Source organism: Nerophis lumbriciformis, linkage group LG12, assembly GCF_033978685.3.
Source record: "Nerophis lumbriciformis linkage group LG12, RoL_Nlum_v2.1, whole genome shotgun sequence".
Taxonomy (NCBI): Eukaryota; Metazoa; Chordata; class Actinopteri; order Syngnathiformes; family Syngnathidae; genus Nerophis; species Nerophis lumbriciformis.
Genome location: NC_084559.2, coordinates 28,547,077 through 28,572,754, shown reverse-complemented (window position 1 = coordinate 28,572,754; position 25,678 = coordinate 28,547,077). Strand labels below are relative to the sequence as shown.

The 25,678-nt window shown below is 41.7% G+C and overlaps 1 protein-coding gene across 1 annotated transcript; it reads right to left on the bottom strand.

The window, feature by feature from the left end:
- Window positions 1-31: 31 nt before the first annotated feature.
- Window positions 32-20,073, bottom strand: gins4 (GINS complex subunit 4 (Sld5 homolog)). The gene is made up of 8 exons (XM_061986239.1): window positions 19,978-20,073; window positions 19,783-19,869; window positions 13,869-13,982; window positions 13,690-13,787; window positions 2,870-2,958; window positions 2,684-2,774; window positions 2,488-2,592; window positions 32-2,209 (listed from the first exon to the last, which is right to left on the bottom strand). The coding sequence occupies exons 1-7, from the start codon at window positions 20,068-20,070 to the stop codon at window positions 2,496-2,498; spliced, it is 669 nt and encodes a 222-aa protein (XP_061842223.1). The 5' UTR covers window positions 20,071-20,073; the 3' UTR covers window positions 32-2,209; window positions 2,488-2,495.
- Between the last annotated feature and the right edge of the window lie 5,605 nt (window positions 20,074-25,678).

The following is a 25,678-nucleotide window of genomic DNA, read 5'->3' as shown; positions in this document are numbered from 1 at the left end:
AAAAAAAATATATTTTACTTATCAGGTATTTATTTTTATTTGATTTAATTTGAAGGTAGCCAGATCTTAAGGAATTTTACCTTTCAAAGAGCCGTTCAAAAGTATTTTTTTAATAGAAATTACTTGTTTTTATCAAGGAATGAATCAGTTGTAAAACAAGAATTGGGTCAGAATAATTCAAATTTACACATACCACTAATGTAGCTCCATTGGTGGAAATTATTCTAAAACCCTGATAATATTTAAATAATTTGGTTTGCGTCTTTATTGTAAACATTCCATAAGTTGGTGCCATATCCCATCCTGTATGTATTGACAATGAGATCACTATTTTCTCACCAGTACAGATAAAATAAGCAAATAATAAATAGCAAAAATATGTCTTATTGTATATAAAACAAAAAATGTGCATTCAAAATTGTACTAACCTACCCAGAGTGTATACACCTCAACTACTTTACAAATCCACAGCAGAACAATTAACCAGAAAAATGAATGCAAATCGGTTCTCATTATTCATTTAAAAGAGTCATTTAAAAGATTTGACTCAATCACGAATGTCACATCGCCAGTAACATTTGCTTGTGACTTAATTCAAGATTTGAATAGTGAAATATCCGCCTCAATCGCCCCAAATCCCTAAATGTGGTCAGAGCAGGTCATGCATGAGCTCTGCAGGCTGGCTCGTGTCCTGAAGGGATCACTGTGTCAGAGTGTGCCAGCATGTGTGACGCAGGGAAGGACTACAGGCCACTGTCAGCGTGTCAGGCATCTAACGTGTCACTAGGTGAAAGTGTGCACTAGAAACCTGACACATACTGAGATGTTTGGACCAAACAAACAAATGCCATTAATTACTGTAAAGTTCCAAATCTACTGAAAAAGCTATAAATTGATTGAAAAATAAAGATGACATGATCACAATCATCCATGTTAAAATTCAATTTTCAACATTTATTGCATATTACACCACTCAGTGTTCTTACAAAAACCTCATCTTGTGGCATGAACAATTCTGTAACAATATTATTGCATCGCTTCATCGAGAAGATAATGCCTGTTAGCTCTCTTCAATCAGTGCTCCATGATGCCACATTAGGTCTAATTACTTGGCAATTTGAGCGAGGGCACACAATGAACACTGATTGTGCCTGCTGAAAATTACATAACAGCGCTATTAGCACAATTATGTCTCAGGAAAGACAACACAGTTTGAAGGGCAGACATGAAACACACATTAAGTCAGAGACACTGCAGATCAGAAAAGATAGGGCCTAATAACATTGGCATTTAGTAGGATTTGTTACGAAAACTATTGCAGACATTCCATTACTTCTACTTAGTATACCCCAATCCTCCTTTTACAACCTTTTTATCATTATGGCAAAATATATAGTGCAATATATAGTGCACCATGTTTGTTGCACGTGTTCAAGCATTTTTTTTGCTGCAAGTTGCAACAATTTGATGAGAAAAAAGCTTCAATTTATGTTTTGTTGGTTGGAATAATCGTTTAATTAGTGTAACTATTATAAAACGATGACATTCGCACCACATTGAGGGCCCGGGACTTTAAATACACAAACATAGTTTCTGTGTGGCCACTGCATCAAAGTGCACCTTAGAGTGATGGTGTGTGGGTGCGGTGATCAGCGGATAGTTTTTTTGGCACAAAGTGCAATTTCAATGTTGATGAGCCCTTTTGAGACACTTGTGATTTAGGGCTGTATAAATAAACATTGATTGATTGATTGATGACTTAAAAACATGATAGAAAAGTGTTGTTTATTTTTTTTAAATGTTTCTCTAAAATCCACATTCAGACTATGAAGTGTTTTATCCGATTACTCAACTTATCGGACAAATCGATAAATGATTGAATTACTAAAGTAATCGATAGCTTCAGCCCCACCAGCAATTGATTATATAATTTAAAGCCTGCAGTGTAAACAAACAGTTTTTCTCTTACTGTAATGTGCGCTAGTAACCACAAGACTACAATGACTAGAGAATTGTTGCATGTCACCTTTGAATTATTTCAGTGCAGCGCAAAAACAATCTAATCAACCTCCTCATTAGGGTGATTAGGATTAGATAAACCTGCAATTATAGGGTTTGCTACAAAGACATTTGCATTGCTTGTGTCCAGGAAGATTTAATAGTCCATATTTTGCCTCTTAGAGGCCATGGCGCCATGGACCTGACACACCTGCAATGCAAAACACACTATGCATTAGTTGCATTATGTAGGCAAAATGTCATGTTTATTTGAAACTGCAGGACCACCTTTGAACATAATGTAGCTTATAACACGAAATCTCTTTCATGAACTGTTGCCAAGAAACAAAGCAAAACGAAAGAAATGAAGAGCTAAAAATAAACCCAGATGTCACTACAAAGCAGTGGCTTATATAAGATCTGCAGGGGAAGAATTGGGAGTGTGTGCACGAGCTTGAGGGGCAGCATGGACTTAGAGCCTACCCTTACCTCAGCACTTAAATCAACTGTGCAGCTCCACTTGAAATCAGTGGCGCGATGGTTCGATAGCGCATGAGATGCTGAGAGCCCTCTTCAAGATCCACTGCGTACTCTCTGGGAGAAGAGAGTACAAGATCATCAGTGACTAAAAAAATTAAAAAAAAGGAATCACATTCAGAGAGAGCCTTAGAAGAGTGAAGTTTACCTTTGATCGTCTGTTTCGGGCTCCACCAAGATATTCTCTTGTCTCTCCCTTACCCGCAGGAACACAAAAGAGTCCATGCAGGGTGCAGGTACTGAGTCGCCAACAGAATTAAGATTTACATTATTGTATTAGCGAGAGTCTGCAAAGGCATGTGAGCTAAAACTACACCAGGTTTAGGGATTTTACCTGCTTTAAGCATGTCAAGAGTCTGCAAGACGGGGGGCATGTGGGTTAGTGCCACTGACTTCATGTGGCTTTCTGTATTTGCAGCATATCTGAACAACACACACAGACAGGTGACATAAACAGCAATGTAAAGTACAACGGCACATCTAAATTAGTGAGTAACTTTTGGCTTGGAGTGTGCGAGAACCTATCATTAGCGTTAGAGATTCCTATTCCCATCTCCCCCGCACTCTGCCTGTTGGGTGATCTCTCCGCAACTGATCTTGATATAAACAAAACATACCTCCTTATAAATGCGTTAGGCATCGCCAAGAAAACTATTCTCATGAATTGGAAATCAAAAAATAATTTATGTATAAACCTTTACAAAAACATTTTATTAGATTATGTAGTTATGGAAAGAATGTCTGCTGAATCAAAACAACAACTGACAGAATTCCGATCTCTTTGGGCACCGCTAATTAATTTTCTGACCTGACTCCCTTGGGGGCCGGGGCTGGAGCTCTGTCCCGGGGGTCTTGCTCCGTGGGTGGGGGGTCCTGGGTGCCGGGGGGGCCGTGTGCCGCGGGGTCGGGTGGGCCTGCGGTGTGTTTCCTGGTTCCGGCCTGGCGGGCCGATCCGTGGGTGGTCTGGTGGCTGGGGGTGCCTGGGCGGGTGTTGGGGTGCGGGTGGGGCTGTGGGCGGCCGCCTTGGGTTGGTTGGGGGGGCTGTCCCTAATGGCTTTTTGCCGGATGGGATGCCTGGTGGGTGGTGGGCGGGGGGGGTGGGGCTGGACGTGCGGGAAGGGCTGCGGGGTTTGGTGGCGCTGGGCACTGTTGGCGACCAGGCCTCTTGTTTATTTTTATTTATTTTATTTTATTTAAAGGGTTTATTTTTATTTTATTTTATTTTTTTTTCTTTTCCTTCTATTTTTTTTGTTTTTTTGTTGTGTATGTATGTGTTTGTGTATATGTGGGCTTATGTATATGTGTGTGGGTGTATTAATGTGTATATATGTGTGGATGTGTATGTGTATATGCATGCGTGTGTATATGTGTGTATATATGTATATGCATATATGTATGTATATGTGTATGTGTGTATATATGTGTGTATGTACGTGTATATGAATGTGTAGGGTGTGGATGTCCGGTGGCTCAATTGGCCTGGCTGTGGATGAGTTGGGGTAGGTGGGTTGGTGGCCTCGGTGGTAGCCGGGGGTGTGTGTTGTTGTGGTTTAAGGGGTCGGTCGCTTTTTTGTTTTTGTTTCGGCGGCCGCGGGTGTTTACGCTGCGGACGGGCGGTGGTGGTGATGGTTGCTGCGGTGATACCAGCGGTTGGCATCGCTGTGTTGGGTTGGAGTGGTTGGGGGAATGTGGCTGGTGTCTGTGCGCTTGTGGGGTTGTGGGGCTGGCTGGCGTTGGCTTGCCGGCTGGTTTGGGGGCTGGCGTGCGGACGGGATGCATTGGCTCCTTCCCCTGGCCGGGACTCGTATGAGCACGTTGCTGTGTGGATGGCCGGGATGCGTTGTTTGCATTGGGCGTGGGGGCTGTGCAGTTTTTCTGCGTTTGGTTGCCGGTATGGGCTCTGCAGGGTTGGGTTGGGGCGGGCGGGGGATGGCTTTGTTTGGCGGGGGGAGGGCTCGCGTGGCGTCACGTTAAAGTGGTCTTGTGTGGGTCACGGGCTGTGGCGGGGGGGTGGCGGCCTCCTGGCCGTAGTTCCTGGTTGTCGGCCGCGTGGACTGGGGGGGATGTCCGGGCCCTCTACTCCTCCTACTTATAGCACACACAGTCACACATATATAGGACTTTGGGGATTGTCCTGCGGGGAGGCATGGCGGGGGGTTGAGGATGCCTCCAATGGGGCTCCAGTCCTCCTGTCTTGTCCCCTGCTCGTCCATCCCTCAATCTTAGCTGCATATTAGACACTTAGGATTTGGGGGGCTTGGCTTGTTTGGGACCCACCATGACCTTGATGTCCCCCAATTTTAATCGCATTATTAGTTCCCACAAGCATACATACCTCACTCACGCTACAGTACACACATCAATAGGGACTGGAGGTCGGCTGTAACGGCTGACCTCCTAATTTTAACTACACAGTAGACACTCTGGGGGCCTTGTACGCATGCATGGGGGGGATTGGGGTTCGGCGCACCCCTCATTGCCTCGTCGGCCGGCGGGGACTGCGGTCTGGTGGCCTGCCAGGCTTTTATTCATTTATTATTATTATATATATATATTTTTTTTTTATGTATTTATTATTTTTATTTTTATTATTTACTTTATTTTTTTTTAAATCTTATTTATTTGTGTGTGGCGTCGCGCGGGTCTCACTTCCTGTTGGGTGGGGTCCGTGCCCGTGTGGCCCGACCTTGCGCTGTGGGGTCTCTGTTGGTGACTTGATGTGGTGGCGGCGCGGCCCCCGTGTCTGGTCTGGATGCTGTGTCTCGGTTGTTTGGGCGGTGGTGTGTTTGTGCGGGTTTGGGTTGGGGTGAGGGGCCTTTTGGTGGTGTGTGTGTGTGTGTGTGTGTGTGTGTGTGGGGGGGGGGGGGGGGGGGGGGGTGTTGGTGTCTCTTGTTTGCGTGTTGGCGTTCGGGCTGACTGGCGGGCTGGCGCCGGCTGGTCTTCGTGGTCCTGGTGGCGTGTGGTTGCTGGTCGCAGTTTTTTTTGATCGCTTTGATTTGATTGGCTGGTGCTGGCTGTCTGGGGTTATTGCGGCTGCTGTTTCTGCTGCCGTTTGTTTGTGGTGTGGGCGCCCGTGGCTGCTGGGTCTGGTGCAAGGGTGTGGCTGATGTTGTGACTGGTGGCAGCGCGCGCGCGTGATGGCTGTCAGGGCTGACGAACTGTGTATATGTATGTATATGTGTGTGTATGTATGTATATGTGTATGTGTACATATGTGTATGTATATGTATATATGTGTATGTGTGGGTATGTATACATGTATGTGTGTATGTGTATGTATATATGTATATTTCTGGGGGTACGCTCTGGGCCTGCCTGTCAGACGGGGGTCGACGCCTCAGGCTACTGCATCCGAACTGCGTGTCTGGAGCTCCTGGGTCCCGCTGTCCATCCCTTCCGGGTGCCCGTCTTGGTTGGGGCCTGTTGGGCCTAGTCCCTGCGTCTATTGTGGTAGCTTGGTGCTGCAAGGTATTCCGAGGTGCTGCGAGTCGGCCAGTTGCTGGGGTAGTGACCTTGTTTGTCAGCATGTCTGTGATCTTCTTTTAATTCTTTTTTTTATTTATTTATTAATTTTTTAATATATTTTATTAATATTATTTTTTAATTTTTCCCCTCCCTCAGAGGGGGGGCTCGGCGGAGCGGTTGCTGGTTGTTTCATCTCCATCGTTGGGGTCCCTGCAGGTGGGGTGGGTGGTTCCCGTGGCCCTGTGCCTGGGTGGTCCTGCGGCGGCCGATTTGGGTGGGGTGGCCGGGGGGCTGGCCTCGCCGCGCTCTCCGGGGGTGGGGGGTGGGGGGTGGGCTCGTGGGGGCCCGGTTGCCGGTGGGGCGGGGGCGGTCTTCCCGTCCGGTTGCGGGTAGTCTCTGGGTCCCTCGGGCGGGGCGTCTCGCCTTTCTGCCCGTGTGGGGTGTGGTCTCTCGCTGGCTTGGGGTCTGGCTGTCCCCTGCTTTTCTCGTGCCCTGTCCTCTGCCGGGTGCGTCTGTCTGCGGCCTGCTGCTGGCCCTTGTGGGCGATACGGTGGGCCGGGCTCTGGGGTTCCTGTCGCTGGCCGGCTTGGCTGCGTGGGGGCGGTGGTCCCTGGTTCCCTGGGCACCACGCCTACTGTTTGTGGGTTGGGCTCTCGGGGGTGATGGGGCCGTGCTCTGGCTCCCACGCACTCTGGGAGTCGAATGTATTGTACATACAAATTCACATATGCTCACATACGTACATAGGTACCTACGCTCCCACTTACATACACAAATACAGTACATATTTACCTACCTAAAGTTCGTACATCCACACGCACATTCAATATACAAACATACACATACTGTACATATACATTCACTGTACAAACACATATACACATTCTGTACATATACATTCATTTTACAAACACATATACACATTCTGTACATATACAAGTACATATGCATACTTACACTCATGCACATAATCACGTTTCATCAAACATATATTAACGTTGTTGCCCTAGGGTAAACTGGGTGTAACACATGGCACACTGACAAAGCTTAACCTCTTGTGACTATTACAATCTACAAGGTTAATGTAGGTTGCTTCTCTTTCTCCCCCTCCATTTTTTCTGCATTCTTTCGTATCTCAAGTTATCATTACGTATATGTATTGTTGCATTTAAACAACTGTATTGTTGATAATAAAGGTAAATTATTGGTATTGTTCATTATCAATAGCGCTATTTCTATTGGTATTTGTATTGATCCATTTGTAGTGTAATAATGCTCATTGTCATTTCTGTATTATTTTTTATTTTTCGCTAACTGCTTATTTGCTATTACTTTTACCATCATGTTTGTACATGTCGTATTTGCTGATGTTGCTCTATTGTTGTTGTTGTTTTTGTCTCTCTGTCTAATCCCCCTCTTGTCCCCACAATTTCCCCCTCTGTCTTCTTTTTTTTCTCTTTCTATCCCCTCCTGCTCCGGCCCGGCTGCACTAAATGATAATATAAATACATTTAATAAAGTCAAATACAAATAAGGCAACAAGAGAAGTATCCTACACTTCTCTTTTGTAAAGTAAATCTGAACAGCCGACATGGGCATCTACATCAACTATATGATTTGCCTGAGAAGCTGGACAGGCCACAAAAAAAAAAAATAAAAAAAAATAATTATGGGATACTGGTTTAACTTAAATTTGGATTCAAGTTATGGTTTTAAAATATGTTCAAACTATCACCATAAAAAAAAAAGCAATATTATTGTACAGACAATGTTTTGCAGAAATAAGTGAACAGAGTAAGAATCAAATAGATAATAGGCCGATAATTGGTCGATCTAAAATCTCTTTTGCTTATCTTTCATTACTTAAATTTTTTTCTGGGAAATCCAGTTGTGTCCTTTTTTTCCGGCGTTTTACCGGCTCCGTTTTGCTACTGCAATGCTCAAGCCTCCGCCTGCAACACTCGGGAGTGTGGGCTCATCAAAGGAGCACTGTGAGTGTAATGTTCTGTGGTTCCATCAAAAACAATGCCACAGAGAACGGTTGTACATTAAGATGACGGAAAATATATCCCTGCCAAAAATCCAAACTTTGTGCATTCTAATACTTTCTGTAACATCCAGGAATAACTTATGTAAACCAGCTTAAAACATGTCTAATCCAAACACTACATGAAGCAGCCCAAAATAGATTTTATGTAAATGTTTGCAATATTCCTTAGACAAACGTAATAAAAGTGTTTGTAAAATCTCCTTATGTTTTTTTGGTGCTAAATTAACCACAACATTAGCACCGCAATGAACATTACGCTGCTACTGGTTTGACATTTCCTCAAAAATAATGTTAAAAAAAACAACTTAAAGCACTGTCAAGCTGTTTACAGACATGCTATTCATTCTTAAAGGGGAACGGCATTTTTTAATTGTGCCTATTGTTTACAATCCTTATGAGAAGACAAGAATACAAAAGCTTTTTTTTTTTTTTTGCATTGTAATTTGTAATAATCGGCTCGTTCTTGGTGGCTGGCAATGCTGTTGGAGCAATCCATTATGCCTCTAAATCACTATAAACATGCATCCAAAAACCGCCATCAATACTTTATTTACATTCCGTAACCTGTGTAATAACCAAGCTGTAGCAACATTGTTATTGTAAGAGCGAACATGGAAAAACTCTTTCCACATCGGCATGCTAGGGCAATAGCCACAAGATAGCTACGGCAGGAGGTAAGCTAGCTTCTACGTCAGCACCCGAATCGCTTTTGAGTTTGTAATGCACAACCCAATGCGATAGGACACCAATCTGTACTAACTGAAAAACATGAACAATCATATTATTTTATGTTTTGTTTGTACACATCTAGCTCGACAACGTACTGTTGTTGTAAAAACAAGCATGATGTGCTGCGTGTATCATGATCAATATTACAGTGACTTATAAGAAGTTTGTTTGGTCCAGCTGACCGGTGATGTTTTTTCTGGTTTATGCCAGCATAGCTTGGCTCCAAGTTCCACATTTACAGTGTCAAGTCAGGCAGAAAATGGATGGATGGATGGAAGGATGAATTGCTTGTATAATGTAAAGGCCATTCTACATGTTGTATGAAACATTGAGAGTCTTACAGATATCATGGGGGAAGGGCAATACCGCCACCCAATCAGAATAGCTTGTGCTGTCTTCTCTCTTTCTTTAGATCCATCAATAAAAGTCTATACTTTGGGTTAGAGCTACACAATTAATACAATTTTAATCACAATCCCGATTTTGGCTGCCACAATTAAATGAGTGTGATCATTGCCAATATTAATAATTAAAAAGCAGGCCCCGCTGCATAATAACTCATGCACCTCCTGCATCTGTGCATGTGTATGAATCCAGAGAATGCATAAATGTAATTGCGCATTGAAGGACTCTTTTACATCAGTACAACACTAAATAACGCGATATTGTTGTATTTTGTTATTTAATATACATGTTTCACACTACAAAATATCACGCGAGCCACTTTCGGAATGTGGCTATTTTTGTATGGCTCTGGGAAAAAAAACATAAAAAATTTATAAATAGAGCGCAGGAGAGGAGGGGAGGTATCAGAACTAGTGAGGTAACAATAAACAGTATTGATAATAAAACTCCCGATGCTGAGTATTACTTTTTTTAAATTAAAATGATTGAAAAACCGTGATTGATAACTGCACTTTGATGAACTCACAGATTGACAGGTGCCAGCTCGCTAGCTTAAATACTAACATGGAAACAAGAGACATGAACGTCTTTACCCATTAAGAAATGACATTCCCCAATCTAATCTTTTATAAACACATTGCTGTCTGAGCAACTAAATAATATTCCATTTTGTACATTGAAGCTACAAACTGTGCTCTCTTAAAACAGAGTGATCGTTCCATACTCAGAAATACGAGACAGAGGTATTTTTACGGTGCGTTTTTACGGTGCGTTCAGGGACTGCTGAACAAAGTAGGATGCCACAACCCCTGCCAGAAATAATAAATAATAGTAATAGATTTAATTTGTTATGCACTATTCATTTAAATAAATCTTAAAGTGCAATACTACAAACCAATATTTAAAACAATAAAAGCTTAGCAATTAAAAAAGATAAAATACTAAGACTAAAACACTTTCAGTAAAGCATAAGAAACACAAAACATGCAAAATAGGGAGTTTTCTATGTGTCTTACGTATTTTAGTTACCGTATTTGAAAAAATTACGAAAATATTTCAGTGAGTGTATACGTACTTTTTGAGCACTCTCAATACCGCAATAATGATAACCGTGATATGAAAATGTCACATTGTAACATCGCTATAATGAACAAAAACTCAGAAGGTTTGTCTTTACATAAATAGATAACGTTTATTTATTTGGATTGTTACTAAACTATTTCTTTACAATTTACATGATGACCTTACGTTCATGTTTTTTATGTTATCAAAATTATCGGCATGAATGCATATTTCTTCAGATTGACCCGATAATTATCTGCCAGATATTTATTGTACTCTCCTACTATTTAACAGGCGTTAAACTCCTCTTTCCATGGGAGGACTTGTTTGAAGCAGCGTCCAGCCGGCTCAAAGTGTGAGACAACCTTTTTTTTTTTAAGGACATTCTCTCACTGTGGTGAATGTGCAGAGACTAAACAGAGGTGACTTAGCAGTGTGTATTCCATTCTTCTTCAAGAAGAAATTCTAGAATTATCATAGCTGCTCGTAGCCATATTGAGCTTTTACAAGACATGCTGAACCGTAATACGGTAACATCATCCGTGATGTCATGCATGAGGACGAATCGACTTATAGTTAAATGTCCGACTTTTTTTTTTTTTTTCTTTTTTTTTTTTCTTTTCTTTTTTTTTGTGTCCTGTCCAGCTTCTCAGGCAAATCATATAGTTGATGTAGATGCCCATATCGGCTGTTCAGATTTACTTTACAAAAGAGAAGTGTAGGATACTTCTCTTGTTGCCTTATTTGTATTTTACTTTATTAAATGTATTTATATTATCATTTAGTGCAGCCGGGCCGGAGCAGGAGGGGATAGAAAGAGAAAAAAAAAGAAGACAGAGGGGGAAATTGTGGGGACAAGAGGGGGATTAGACAGAGAGACAAAAACAACAACAGCAAACAACAACAACAACAACAACAATAGAGCAACATCAGCAAATATGACATGTACAAATATGATGGTAAAAGTAATAGCAAATAAGCAGTTAGCGAAAAATAAAAAATAATACAGAAATGACAATGAGCATTATTACACTACAAATGGATCAATACAAATACCAATAGAAATAGCGCTATTGATAATGAACAATACCAATAATTTACCTTTATTATCAACAATACAGTTGTTTAAATGCAACAATACATATACGTAATGATAACTTGAGATACGAAAGAATGCAGAAAAATGGAGGGGGAGAAAGAGAAGCAACCTATATTAACCTTGTAGATTGTTATAGTCACAATAGGTTAAGCTTTGTCAGTGTGCCATGTGTTACACCCAGTTTACCCTAGGGCAACAACGTTAATATATGTTTGATGAAACGTGATTATGTGCATGAGTGTAAGTATGCATATGTACTTGTATATGTACAGAATGTGTATATGTGTTTGTAAAATGAATGTATATGTACAGAATGTGTATATGTGTTTGTACAGTGAATGTATATGTACAGTATGTGTATGTGTATGTTTGTATATTGAATGTGCGTGTGGATGTACGAACATTAGGTAGGTAAATATGTACTGTATTTGTGTATGTATGTGGGAGCGTAGGTACCTATGTACGTATGTGAGCATATGTGAATTTGCATGTACAATACATTCGACTCCCAGAGTGCGTGGGAGCCAGAGCACGGCCCCATCACCCCCGAGAGCCCAACCCACAAACAGGAGGCGTGGTGCCCAGGGAACCAGGGACCACCGCCCCCACGCAGCCAAGCCGGCCAGCGACAGGAACCCCAGAGCCCGACCCACCGTACCGCCCACAAGGGCCAGCAGCAGGCCGCAGACAGACGCACCCGGCAGAGGACAGGGCACGAGAAAAGCAGGGGACAGCCAGACCCCAAGCCAGCGAGAGACCACACCCCACATGGGCAGAAAGGCGAGACGCCCCGCCCGAGGGACCCAGAGACTCCCCGCAACCGGACGGGAAGACCGCCCCCGCCCCACCGGCAACCGGGCCCCCACGAGCCCACCCCCCACCCCCGGAGAGCGCGGCGAGGCCAGCCCCCGGCCACCCCACCCAAACCGGCCGCCGCAGGACCACCCAGGCACAGGGCCACGGGAACCACCCACCCCACCCGCAGGGACCCCAACGATGGAGATGGAACAACCAGCAACCGCCCCGCCGATCCCCCCCCCTGAGGGAGGGGAAAAATTAAAAAATAATATTAATAAAATATATTTAAAAAAAAAAATAGATAAATAAATAAATTAATTAATTAATTAAAAAAAAGAATTAAAAAAAGATCACAGACATGCTGACAAACAAGGTCACTACCCCAGCAACTGGCCGACTCGCAGCACCTCGGAATACCTTGCAGCACCAAGCTACCACAATAGACGCAGGGACTAGGCCCAACAGGCCCCAACCAAGACGGGCACCCGGAAGGGATGGACAGCGGGACCCAGGAGCTCCAGACACGCAGTTCGGATGCAGTAGCCCGAGGCGTCGACCCCCGTCTGACAGGCAGGCCCAGAGCGTACCCCCAGAAATATACATACATACATACATATACATACACACATACATGTATACATACCCACACATACACATATATACATATACATACACATATGTACACATACACATATATAAACATACATACATACACACACATATACATACATATACACAGTTCGTCAGCCCCGACAGCCATCACGCGCGCGCGCTGCCACCAGTCACAACATCAGCCACACCCCTGCACCAGACCCAGCAGCCACGGGCGCCCACACCACAAACAAACGGCAGTAGAAACAGCAGCCGCAATAACCCCAGACAGCCAGCACCAGCCCATCAAATCAAAGCGATCAAAAAAAAAAACTGCGACCAGCAACCACACGCCACCACGACCACGGAGACCAGCCGGCGCCAGCCCGCCAGTCAGCCCGAACGCCAACACGCAAACAAGAGACACCAACAACCCCCCCAACCAAAAGGCCCCCCACCCCAACCTAAACCCGCACAAACACACCACCGCCCAAACAACCGAGACACAGCATCCAGACCAGACACGGGGGCTGCGCCGCCACCACATCAAGTCACCAACAGAGACCCCACAGCGCAAGGTCGGGCCACACGGGCACGGACCCCACCCAACAGGAAGTGAGACCCGCGCGACGCCACACACAAATAAATAATACGATTTAAAAAAAAAAAAAAATAACAAAAAATAAAAAATAAAATAAAATAAAAATAAGTAAATAATAAAAATAAAAATAATAAATACATTAAAAATAAAAAATATATATAACAATAATAAAAGAATAAAAGCCTGGCAGGCCACCAGACCGCAGTCCCCGCCGGCCGACGAGGCAATGAGGGGTGCGCCGAAATGTCCGACTTTAAGGCATACTTTTCTTGAACATTTGGTTGAACTCAAAATTTTACCATTTTAGGGGCATTCAACTTTGAATGCTGTATTTTAGGGGGGTCTACCACTCACTCTTTGGCAAAGGCAAACTCCTCAGGCGAAAGCAGCGATGGTTCTCCGTCACTGCGAGACTTCTCTTTTTCAAGTACATGAGGGAAGAACTTTTCAATCTGCACGTACAAACAAACAAAATGCCATGAAATCAAACAGGCCAAAGACCTGACAGGTGCTCGAGTGACGGCCTGTCTGACCTTCTGCAGACGAGAGCGTAAATAGCTGCACAGCACAAAGCGGATGCGGTCGATCTCCATGCGATGGATGCTGGCTTTGGCGTCGCCTTTCTTCACCCTCAGCAGATTCTCTTCCTGGCGGAGGAAAAATGATAAGGCATAACAGAAGAGATGTCATCATTTTAAAAACTCCTTTTGCATCAAAAGTAACATTGGTTGATAATTTCCCCAGGCATCAATTGTGAGTTTGCTGTAATCGGCTGCACTGTGCAGGCATTCACCAGCCTCTGCTTACCATTTGCATGCTTGAAAAGAAACACAAGCGGAATAGCGTCAACGCTTTAACATTTGTCACCTGCAAATTAAAAGGATGGATGACTACAATCTAGGTAAACTTAAAAAAGGCATCCAGATCCAGAATGCTAACAAAAATAAAGCCAAATGTGCAGATAGGCATTTCTCTTTAAATAATATAATAATAAATATGGTTCAATGATGCTATCTGCAGGGAGAAAACGAGTGCTACAGTTATGAATCCAACTGAGGGCGATGTCTCACAGGTAAATTCACTAAATACTTTCCAGCGGGATGATGCTTCAAACAAAACTTAACGTCTAACAGTGTAACCGCATGTTTTTTAAGTCCACTAGTCCAGTGTAGTGTGCCGTGAGATACAGTCTGGTGTGCCGTGGGAGATTATGTAATTTCACCTATTTGGGTTAAAAATATTTTTTGCAAACCAGTAATTATAGTCTGCAAATGATGTGTTGTTGAGTGTCGGTGCTGTCTAGAGCTCGGCAGAGTAACCGTGTAATACTCTTCCATATCAGTAGGTGGCAGCCTACAATTGCTTTGTAGATGTCGGAAACAGCGGGAGGCAGTGTGAAGGTAAAAAGGTGTCTAATGCTTAAACCAAAAATTAAAAAAAGGTGAGTTCCCCAAAGAAAAGGCATTGAAGCTTAGAGAAGGCTATGCAGAACGAAACTAAAACTGAACTGGCTACAAAGTAAACAAAAACAGAATGCTGGACGACAGCAAAGACTTACTGTGCAGCAAAGACGGCATCCACAATGTACATTTGAACATGACATGACAGTCAACAATGTCTCCACAAACAAGGATAAAAACAACTGAAATATTCTTGATTGCTAAAACAAAGCAGATGCGGGAAATAGCGCTCAAAGGAAGACATGAAACTGCTACAGGAAAACACCAAAAAAAGAGAAAAAGCCACCAAAATCGGAGCGCAAGACAAGAACTAAAACACTACACACGGGAAAACAGCAAAAAACTCCAAATAAGTCAGGGTGTGATGTGACAGGTGGTGACAGTACACCTACTTTGAGACAAGAGCTATAATGATGCATGCTTGGTTATGGTTTAAAGTCATATCCAACAATTGCGACGACGACTTTTACTGTCAACTGAGTTTCGTTTTTTAATGATTTCTGCTGGTGGTGTGCCTCTGGATTTTTTTCAACGCAAAAAATGTGCCTTGGCTCAAAAAAGGTTGAAAAACACTGCACTACTCTATGCCTGTATTGGGTTCTAAATATGGGGTGAAACGAGTGTAAATGTGACTATGGTGTTATTTCACATTCATCCATCTTCTACCGCTTGTCCCTTACGGGGTCGCGGGGGGTGCTGGAACCTATCTCAGCTGCACACGGGCGGAAGGCGGGGTACACCCTGGACAAGTCGCAATCTCATCGCAGGGCGAACACAAAGAGCTGTAATTATTAGGGGTGTGACTCTTTGGGCACCCAACGATTTGATCCGATTCCAATTCCGTGAGTGACGGTTTGATTCATAATCTATTCTTGATTCAACCCGATTTCCGCAAAGTATTGTTTGGTATAACAGAATGACACTTTCTCAATGACACTTTCTCAAAACAGGTTACAGGTTAAAAAACACACTTCTGATTGCATGGAGATAACTAAAAATGTATCTAAAAAAACAATTCATATATATAAAAAAATGTGTTTATTTTTTAATCGATTTGGAATCGGAATGAATAAGAATCGCTATTTAGATCTGAGTCAATTTTTTTGTGCACCCCTACAAATTATGTTAATAAAACGTGTTTACAAGGTCGTTAAAAGTTTTTTTATGCCGTAACTATGAAAAGATCTATTTATTAATAATACTACTTTGCAGAAATTCATTTACCACGGTAAACGACGGACGACTGTACAGCTTCATATTACCATACACATCAGTGGTATTCATCCTTTATTTGATAATGATAACATAGTTTACCTTTTGTGTGTGGTGTAAAAACAGTATGTTTTTTTTTTAATTATAACATTTTAAGACAATATTGTGCACTAGAATAGGCTCCAGCCCTGCTGCGTCTGTGAGAGGGACAAGCAATAGAATATGGATGGATTATGAGCATTTTAGGCTAATTCTCGGAACAAAATGCCATGCTATAAAAATTTGGGAGTAGTACAAGAACAGAAAAATCTATTTAACGTCCAAGTGTTCCTTCCACAAAGGTCAGTAGTTTATCTGTAAACACGCAGTGTTGTGATGAAATTGTACCATGTACACATGCATCATAAAATACTTTTGATACACATTCAACTTCCTTTTTTGGGACGATTTGCTCCAAACCCAAACTATTATGTTGATTAGTTAAAGTGGACAACGTTGTAGAAAATACTATGTATGTATGCATGTTTATACGTATGTATGTATGCATGTATGTACAGTATGAATGTGTTTGTGCATGTATGTACAGTACAGGCCAAAAGTTTGGACACACCTTCTCGTTCAATGCGTTTTCTTTATTTTCATGACTATTTACTAGGGCTGCGAATCTTTGGGTGTCCCACGATTCGATTCAATATCGATTCTTGGGGTCACGATTCGATTATAAATCAATTTTTCCGATTCAACGCGATTCTCGATTCAAAAACGTTATTTTTCCGATTCAAAACAATTCTCTATTCATTCAATACATAGGATTTCAGCAGGATCTACCCCAGTCTGCTGACATGCAAGCAGACTAGTAGATTTTTGTAAAAAGCTTTTATAATTGTAAAGGACAATGTTTTATCAACTGATTGCAATAATGTAAATTTGTTTTAACTATTAAATGAACCAAAAATATGACTTATTTTTATCTTTGTGAAAATATTGGACACAGTGTGTTGTCAAGCTTATGAGATGCGATGCAAGTGTAAGTCACTGTGACACTACTGTTCATTTTTATTTTTTTATAAATGTCTAATGATAATGTCAATGAGGGATTTTTAATCACTGTTATGTTGAAATTGTTACTAATATCGATACTGTTGTTGATAATATTCATTTTTGTTTCACTACTTTTGGATTGTTTTGTGTCGTGTTTGTGTCTCCTCTCAATTGCTCTGTTTATTGCTGTTCTGAGTGTTGCTGGGTCGGGTTTGGTTTTGGAATTGGATTGCATTGTTATGGTATTGCTGTGTATTGTTTTGTTGGATTGATTAATAAAAAAAAAATTTTTTTTAAATAAAAATAAAAAAAATCGATTTTTGAAAAATGAGAATCGATACTGAATCGATTTGAATTCAAATTGATTTTTTCCCACACTCCTATTTACATTGTAGATTGTCACTTAAGGCATCAAAACAATGAATGAACACATGTGAAATTATGTACTTAACAAAAAAAGGTGAAATAACTGAAAACCTGTTTTATATTCTAGTTTCTTCAAAATAGCCACCCTTTGCTCTGATTACTTTTTCGCACACTCTTGGCATTCTCTCGATGAGCTTTGAGAGGTAGTCACCTGAAATGGTTTTCACTTCACAGATGTGCTTGAAGCTCATTGGGAGAATGCCAAGAGCAAAGTACCGTATTTTCCGCACTATAAGGTGCACACAAAAACCTCCAATTTTCTCAAAAGCTGACAATGCACCTTATAATCCGGTGCGCCTTATATATGGACCCATATTGAGCCACAACAGGTCTCGCATCTACGGTAAGCAGCCGCCGACTTCATTTTCCCTCGTAGAAGAAGAAGCGCGCGGTGCATGCTGGCATATATGACGCGAGGCGTGCCATTTCATTTCCATTTGTGTGTTTATGTAAAGACCCCAAAATGGCTCCTATTAAGAGACATGCTTACGACGCAGAGTTTAAATTCAAGGCGATCAGTTACGCAGTAGAACACGGGAGTAGAGCAGCAGCGAGAGAATTTAACAATAACGACTTCGACGAGACGGAGCATGTTGGATGCCGTATTCGCCCAACTGTTTAATTCGGACACTGAAAAAGAAGAATTTGAGGGATTTGTGGATGAGGAATAACTTCATAAAGTGAGCTTTACATGTTTATTTTGTGTGTTGTGTTGTGTGACATTAACGTTTGAGCAACGTTGAGTTATAGATATATTGTTATTGCTCTGCACTATTTCGGGTGTTACTATATTGTGATTGCGCTAACATTTGATTTACCGAAACAGTATCAGACAGTTTTTTACGTGTTTATTGAATCGAGAAAAAGCTCCCCTCCACTATGTGATATAAATGTTGCACTACATGTTATACCTTGCTGTTGTTAAAAGATAAGCAAAATACCACGTCACTGACTTTACCACGGGGAAAATAATAAAACAGCTGTTTATTCATTTTGGGAGTGAACGGAGTTGTCAGAACGCTGGTTTGTAATCTATTAATAAAGTTTGACTGACCTATCTGACTGTTTTGTTGACATTCCCTTTAGTGCAGCTCCATGTAATGCAGTGGTTCTCAAATGGGGGTACGTGTACCCCTGGGGGTACTTAAAGGTATGCCAAGGGGTACGTGAGATTTTTTTTTTTAAATATTCTAAAAATAGCAACAATTCAAAAATCCTTTATAAATATATTTATTGAATAATACTTCAACAAAATATGAATGTAAGTTCATAAACTCAGTGAAGCACAAGCTCAGGTTTGTCACTAAAATGTCTGTCAAAAAGAACTGTGAAAAGAAATGCAACAATGCAATATTCAGTGTTGACAGCTAGATTTTTTGTGGACATGTTCCATAAATATTGATGTTAAAGATTTCTTTTTTTGTGAAGAAATGTTTAGAATTAAGTTCATGAATCCAGATGGATCTCTATTACAATCCCCAAAGAGGGCACTTTAAGTTGATGATTACTTCTATGTGTAGAAATCTTTATTTATAATTGAATCACTTGTTTATTTTTCAACACGTGTTTAGTTATTTTTATATCTTTTTTTCCAAATAGTTCAACAAAGACCACTACAAATGAGCTATATTTTGCACTGTTATACAATTTAATAAATCAGAAACTGATGACATAGTGCTGTATTTTACTTCTTTGTCTGTTTTTTTCAACCAAAAATGCTTTGCTCTGATTAGGGGGTACTTGAATTTAGAAAAAATTCACAGGGGGTACATCGCTGAAAAAAATTTGAGAACCACTGATCTAATGGATGCATAACATAACCCCAGCCTCTACTGTAGCGTCTATTCTATGCACCTTATAATGCAGTGCACCTTATATATGAACAAAGTTTTAAAATAGGCCATTCATTGAAGGTGCGCCTTATAATCCGGTGCGCCTTATAGTGCGGAAAATACGGTAATCAGAGCAAAGGGTGGCTATTTTGAAGAAACTAGCAGCTGAGATAGACTCCAGCCCCCCCCGCGACCCGAAGGGAATAGGAAAATGGTTGGATGGATGGATAGAATATAAAACATGTTTTCAGTTATTTCAACTTTTTTTTTGTTAAATACATAACTCCACATGTGTTCATTCATAGTTTTGATGCCTTCAGTGACAATCTACAATGTAAATAGTCATGAAAATGAAGAAAGAAGCATTGCATGAGGAGAAGGTGTGTCCAAACGTTTGGCCTGTACTGTATGTATGAATGAATGTGTGTATGCATGTATGTATACAATATATATTTTTAAAAGGTATATAAGTGTACCATGTGAGTGAGCTGCTCCATGACACACTCCACCACCTCGGACTGGTTTGCTAGCAGCTCTGGTGAGAACTTCTCGTTGAGCCAAGCCTGTGACAGACACAACCGTTATAATGGTGGCCATTTGGTCAATATATGTTGTATTGCATTATAGGTTTATTATTTGTATCTTTATAACAACAGGCTGACGTCACTCACGTCCTCCAGCTTAGCGATCAGTTGGGCCGGGGTCATGTCATCCTCTTGACTTTCTTCATGGCTGACGTCGTTGTCAGCGAAAGAGTCCCACATGACTTCACTTTGGTGAAAGAGTCACAAAACAAAAAGTCCTACGCGTACATTAATTGTTAGTCGGATGAATTACAGCCTGAAGTGGAAGTAAGCTAGTTCCTAAATTTGTGTCACTTCTCGGTACGTTAGTATACCGGAAAACTGTGTACAGCCACTTGTTTATTCCCGCCACAGCAGCAGTTCTCGCGAGAAGATACAATTCTATTTATCCCTATTAATGACTGCAAGGCAAAGTAAGGGTCGTTCTGGTCCCTACAATTGACACATTTCAAACGTGTGTATTCTTATCAGAACAAATAATGTCATTTAAATTTATACAATTCATATTGTATGTCAATGTTTGCTATTGACATCAAAATTGTTGTCTTTGTGAAGAGAATTATTCGCCCGTATCTTTCCTGCATGTCAAAAATCAGGGCTTACTGTACCACAGGCTTATTTTTTGGCCAACTTTTTAAAGACGCTGCTGGCTGCCGTCGTAGTTAGTATATAATATCATTTTATTATGTAAAATATTATACAACACCCAATATAATTGTACACAATACAGTGGAAAGTATTTTTTGCGCGTTCAAGTCAGTATCTGAATAGCTGTGATGGGAATTCTGGCTCTTTTTTTCCCCCGGAACATTATTTAAAAAATTATTGTATACAAAACTTCACACCCAAAACAAACAGCATCATACAGAACGGCAACGATATGGACATGAAGATGAACATCCATCCATTTTCTACCGCTTGTCCCTTTTGGGGTCGCGGGGGGTGCTGGAGCCTATCTCAGCTTCATTCGGGCGGAAGGCGGGGTACACCCTGGACAAGTCGCTATTTCATCAGAGGGCCAACACAGGTAGACAACATTCACACTCACATTCACACACTAGGGCCAATTTAGTGTTGCCAATCAACCTATCCCCAGGTGCATGAACATATTCTTCTATATTTTTTCAAAATGTGTATAGACAAATAATTTCACTACAATTTGCCAACAATAATCCAAGATATTAAAACAAAACTACTTAAAACAAATCAAATACGATAACATATAAATAAGAAAACAAGGGAAAACACTTGACAGAGAACACAACAAAAACCAAATAAACATCATATTATGCATTACTTTTTAAATGCGTCTGTGGAGGGGGGCGTGGCCTGCGGGCCTGCCGCGGAACAGGGTGTGCCAGGCCGGCCTCGAAGACAGCGACAGATGAGTGGATGGCCCAGGTGGACCTCGGCGAGCGCCACCGCTGCGGCCAGGTCTTGGGGCCGGTGGTAACGGACCCAGGCCGCCGTCTGCTCTGGGATCGCCTCCAGGAACTGCTCCGTGACCAGCCGCTCCATCACCTGGTCGTCGCCTTCTTTTGGCTGCAGCCAACGTGTTGCCGCGTCCTGGAGCTGCTGTCCAAGCACGAACGGGCGGTCCTCCTACCCCAGACGCAGTGCCCGGAACTGGCGTCGGTGGTCCTCGGCGGTGCAACCGGTCCGGTTCAGCACCGCCCTCCTCAGGTCCGGGAAGTGCACGCGGGAGGCCGCCGGTAGGTTAAGCGCCGCTCGCTGCGCCTCACCCACCAGCAGCGGCAAGAGTCGCACTCCCCACTCCTCTTTTGGCCACGCGCATGCCTCCGCCGTGGCCACAAAAATGTCTATGAAGGCACGGGGGTCCTCCTTTTCCCCCCATGCGCTGTATGGAGACGGCTGCTGATGTTGGCGGTGCCGCTCCTCCCCCGGTCCGCCATCGCCTGCAGGATTAGGCCTTGCTGGGCCACCTGCTTTTGGACCGCCTCCAGCTGTCGCTGACTGGCCGTCGTCACCTCCGCCAGAATGTCCATTAATACTGCCAGTGGGTCGGCTTCCATCTTCTCCGATGGTCCGGCTTGTTGGGTGCCAAATTGTGGAGGTTGCCTTCTAGTGGGTTCTTCGGTCTACCACAGACTGCCAGGAGAGCCGGAATTCAGGGTATAACACTGTTTTATTTTCATAACTAGTGCGAGTGTTTTGCTTTCCAGCAAAATGTTTGTCTGCGTCTTGTGTCTTTCTCGCTCTCTCTGGCTCCCACTCCAGCTCCAACAACGTGCCTCATTCCGGCTGCTGCTAATGAAGGCGACAGGTGATTAGATAACAAGGCCCACCTGGGCCATCCACTCACCTGTCGCTGCCTATGAGGCCGGTCCGCAGGCCACGCCCCCCTCCACAGTGTCTTTGATTTTTAATTTCAGAATGAAAAAATTATTTGGCTTACATGATATCACTCGTAGTAGATATAACAGTTTAACAGCATTCTCCAAGTGTTTATGACATTCTGACTATTGAAGGAGAGATGGTTTACTATAGTTGGGCTCACTAAAAGAGTTGTCTCTTTCGGCTCCAAAGTAGATACTTTTTTTTTATAAGTTAATTGTTAATTTATTAACAACAAAATAAGTAGTTATTTTTAAAATGAATAAATATTGTACAAAACATACATTAGCGCTATAGGTTTTTTTTCTGTATGTTTTTTAATTTTGTTCTTTTGTGTCAACCTCCCTTTTTTTTCTCTGTATGTGCATGTGCTTATACAGTATCTGGTATTAGACTTAGACTTCCTTTTTATTGTCATTCAAATTTGAACTTTACAGCACAGATAAGAACGATATTTCGTTACATAAGCTCATGGTAGTGCAGGATAAAAAAGCAATAAGGTGCATATATAAATAAATAAATATATATAAGTAATATATAAATATATACATAAAATAAATAAATATAAATATATATAAATAAATAAATAGATTACCGTATTTTCCGCACTATAAGGCGCACCGGATTATTAGCCGCACCTTCTATGAATTACATATTTCATAATTTTGTCCACCAATAAGCCGCCCCGGACTATAAGCCGCGCCTACGCTGCGCTAAAGTGAATGTCAAAAAAACGCTGCGCTAAAGTGAATGTCAAAAAAACAGTCAGATAGTTCAGTCAAACTTTAATAATATATTGAAAACCAGCGTTCTAACAACTCTGTCCCAAAATGTACGCAAATGTGCAATCACAAACATAGTAAAATTCAAAATGGTGTAGAGCAATAAATAGCAACATAATGTTGCTCGAACGTTAATGTCACAACACACAAAATAAACATAGCGCTCACCTTCTGAAGTTATTCTTCATTCGTAAATCCTTCGAATTCTTCGTCTTCGGTGTCCGAATTGAAAAGTTGCGCAAGCGTGGGATCCAAAAATGGCCGGCTCCGCCTCGTCGAAGTCATCGGATTCAGTGTCGCTGTTGTTGTGCAGCAGTTCTGTGAATCCTGCCTTCCGGAAAGCTCGGACCACAGTTGTGACCGAAATATCTGCCCAGGCATTTACGATCCACTGGCAGATGTTGGCGTATGTCGACCGGCGCTATCTGCCCGTCTTAGTGAAGGTGTGTTCGCCTTCGGAGCTGTGTGAAAAAAGCCACCCGGCCTCTTTGCGTAAACTTCCCTTAACCACTCGCTCATCTTTTCTTCATCCATCCATCCCTTCGAGTTAGCTTTTATGATGACGCCGGCTGGAAAGGTCTCTTTTGGCAAGGTCTTCCTTTTGAATATCACCATGGGAGGAAGTTAGCATGGCAAGCTAGAACCACAGTGAAGGATGACTTCTCATTCCCTGTGGTGCGAATATTCACCGTACGTGCTCCCGTTCCACAGTGCAGTTCACAGGAATATCAGTTGCTGTGAAATACGGTAGTAATCCGTGTGCGGATGGAGAGATTGCGTCTTTTTATGAACCGGATCCTTGTCGCGTAGTAGGAGCCATTTTGTGGTCTTTACAGATGTAAACAGGAAATGAAACGTACGGTGATATCCGCGCGTTTTTTCTTCTTCTTCCGGGGGCGGGTGAAGCGCTTCCTGTTCTATGGGGGCGGGTGCTTTCCTTGGCGGTTGCTTGCGTAGAAGAAGAAGCGCTTCCTGTTCTACCGGGAAAAAAGATGGCGGCTGTTTACCGAAGTTGCGAGACCGAAACTTTATGAAAATGAATCGTAATAAAGCGCACCGGGTTATAAGGCGCACTGTCAGCTTTTGAGAAAAATTGTGGTTTTTAGGTGCGCCTTATAGTGCGGAAAATACGGTACTGTACAGATAAATATATTGCACTTTTTCACATGTGTCCACGTTTATGGATGTATGTTATATTGTCTCTTTTATTCCAGCGAGTTAATCCATTTTGGGGGGATAGTAGTCTGTAATCAGCCTAAAAATGTTTTCTTTATACTGTGCTTCACTTTAAATTCCATCCAGTCATTTTATACCACTTGTCCCTCTCAGGGTCTCGGGGTTCTGGAGCGTATTCCAGCTGCAGGCAGGCAGGGTATATACAGTATATATACCCTGGAAAATATATTCAAATGTGTCTGACTTATTATTATTGTGGGAAGAAAGTCAAACTATTACTTTATGACAAAACTAAGGATTTCCAAAGTGTGGCATCGGGACCATTTGTGGTCCATTGTAAATTTTGCGGAATATTTTAAAAATACTATTACTGAAAAAACCCATACAGAGTGGAACAGGTGTAATGTGACAATACATTGTTAAAAGGAAGGCTGTATTTTTCTTTTAACAAATCTATATATTGTATTGGTTTTGAAAATGAAAAACTTAAAAGTATATTTTAATTTTTCAGTATGTGGTCCTCAGTGAAAAAATATTGAATGCCCTGGGGATTAACATTTAAAAAAAACAAGGATTTTCCTTCTGTGTTACCAACAAAGGCTAATCGTAATATAGAAAGCAATGGTGAAACTGTAACACACATTCAGCAAAGTACAGTTCATCGCTGTTAATTAGTTCGCACGTGACTGTAATAAATTAATTTCGGCGTATTGGAAGTAGAATTTGAATATTTTCATACCTCGAACATAAAAAAAAACTGTTTATGACCTTCTCAATACATTTTTCTACATTATAAATATTATATACTCAAGACCAGTGGTTCTCAAACTTTACAATTCCAAATACCACCATTATAACCTACATTAAAACACATTAGCATAGTAGCCATACTCATTCATTAAAAACAAGGCAGAGGTTTTTATTTAACAAGTATAATTCATATTTTTGGCCACTGTTACATTACACACAGTTTGCTTGAATACAGGAAAATAAAACACTGTACTTTAATCAAGGGATTCTTTGTCGTACCACGTCGTACACGTACCACAGTTGCAGAATCCCTGCTCTGGCCATGAAACAACACCCTTTAATGACCTTTACACATTTTTAATCCTGTATACTAATGCTGCTTGAGGATGAGCCAATCAGTGGACTCCATACTGAACCGCTTGAATATTATACCTAAAAATGCTTAATTTAGGGCAAACATGTTGTGGAATATGCACAATGTGGAGAAACCGCGATGTATGAAGTGGCGAGGGACGACTATGTGCATTTTTTTAAATGAAGAATGATCATTCAGATCATTAATAATCATTCAGATTTAATTCAGGTTTTATTCAGGGGTTTTTTCAGCATTCAGTCACACACTACACTGCAAAAAGTCAGTGTTCAAAAACAAGAAAAAAAAAAAAAATTAGGGGTATTTTATTTGAACTAAGCAAAATTATCTGCCAATAGAACAAGAACATTCG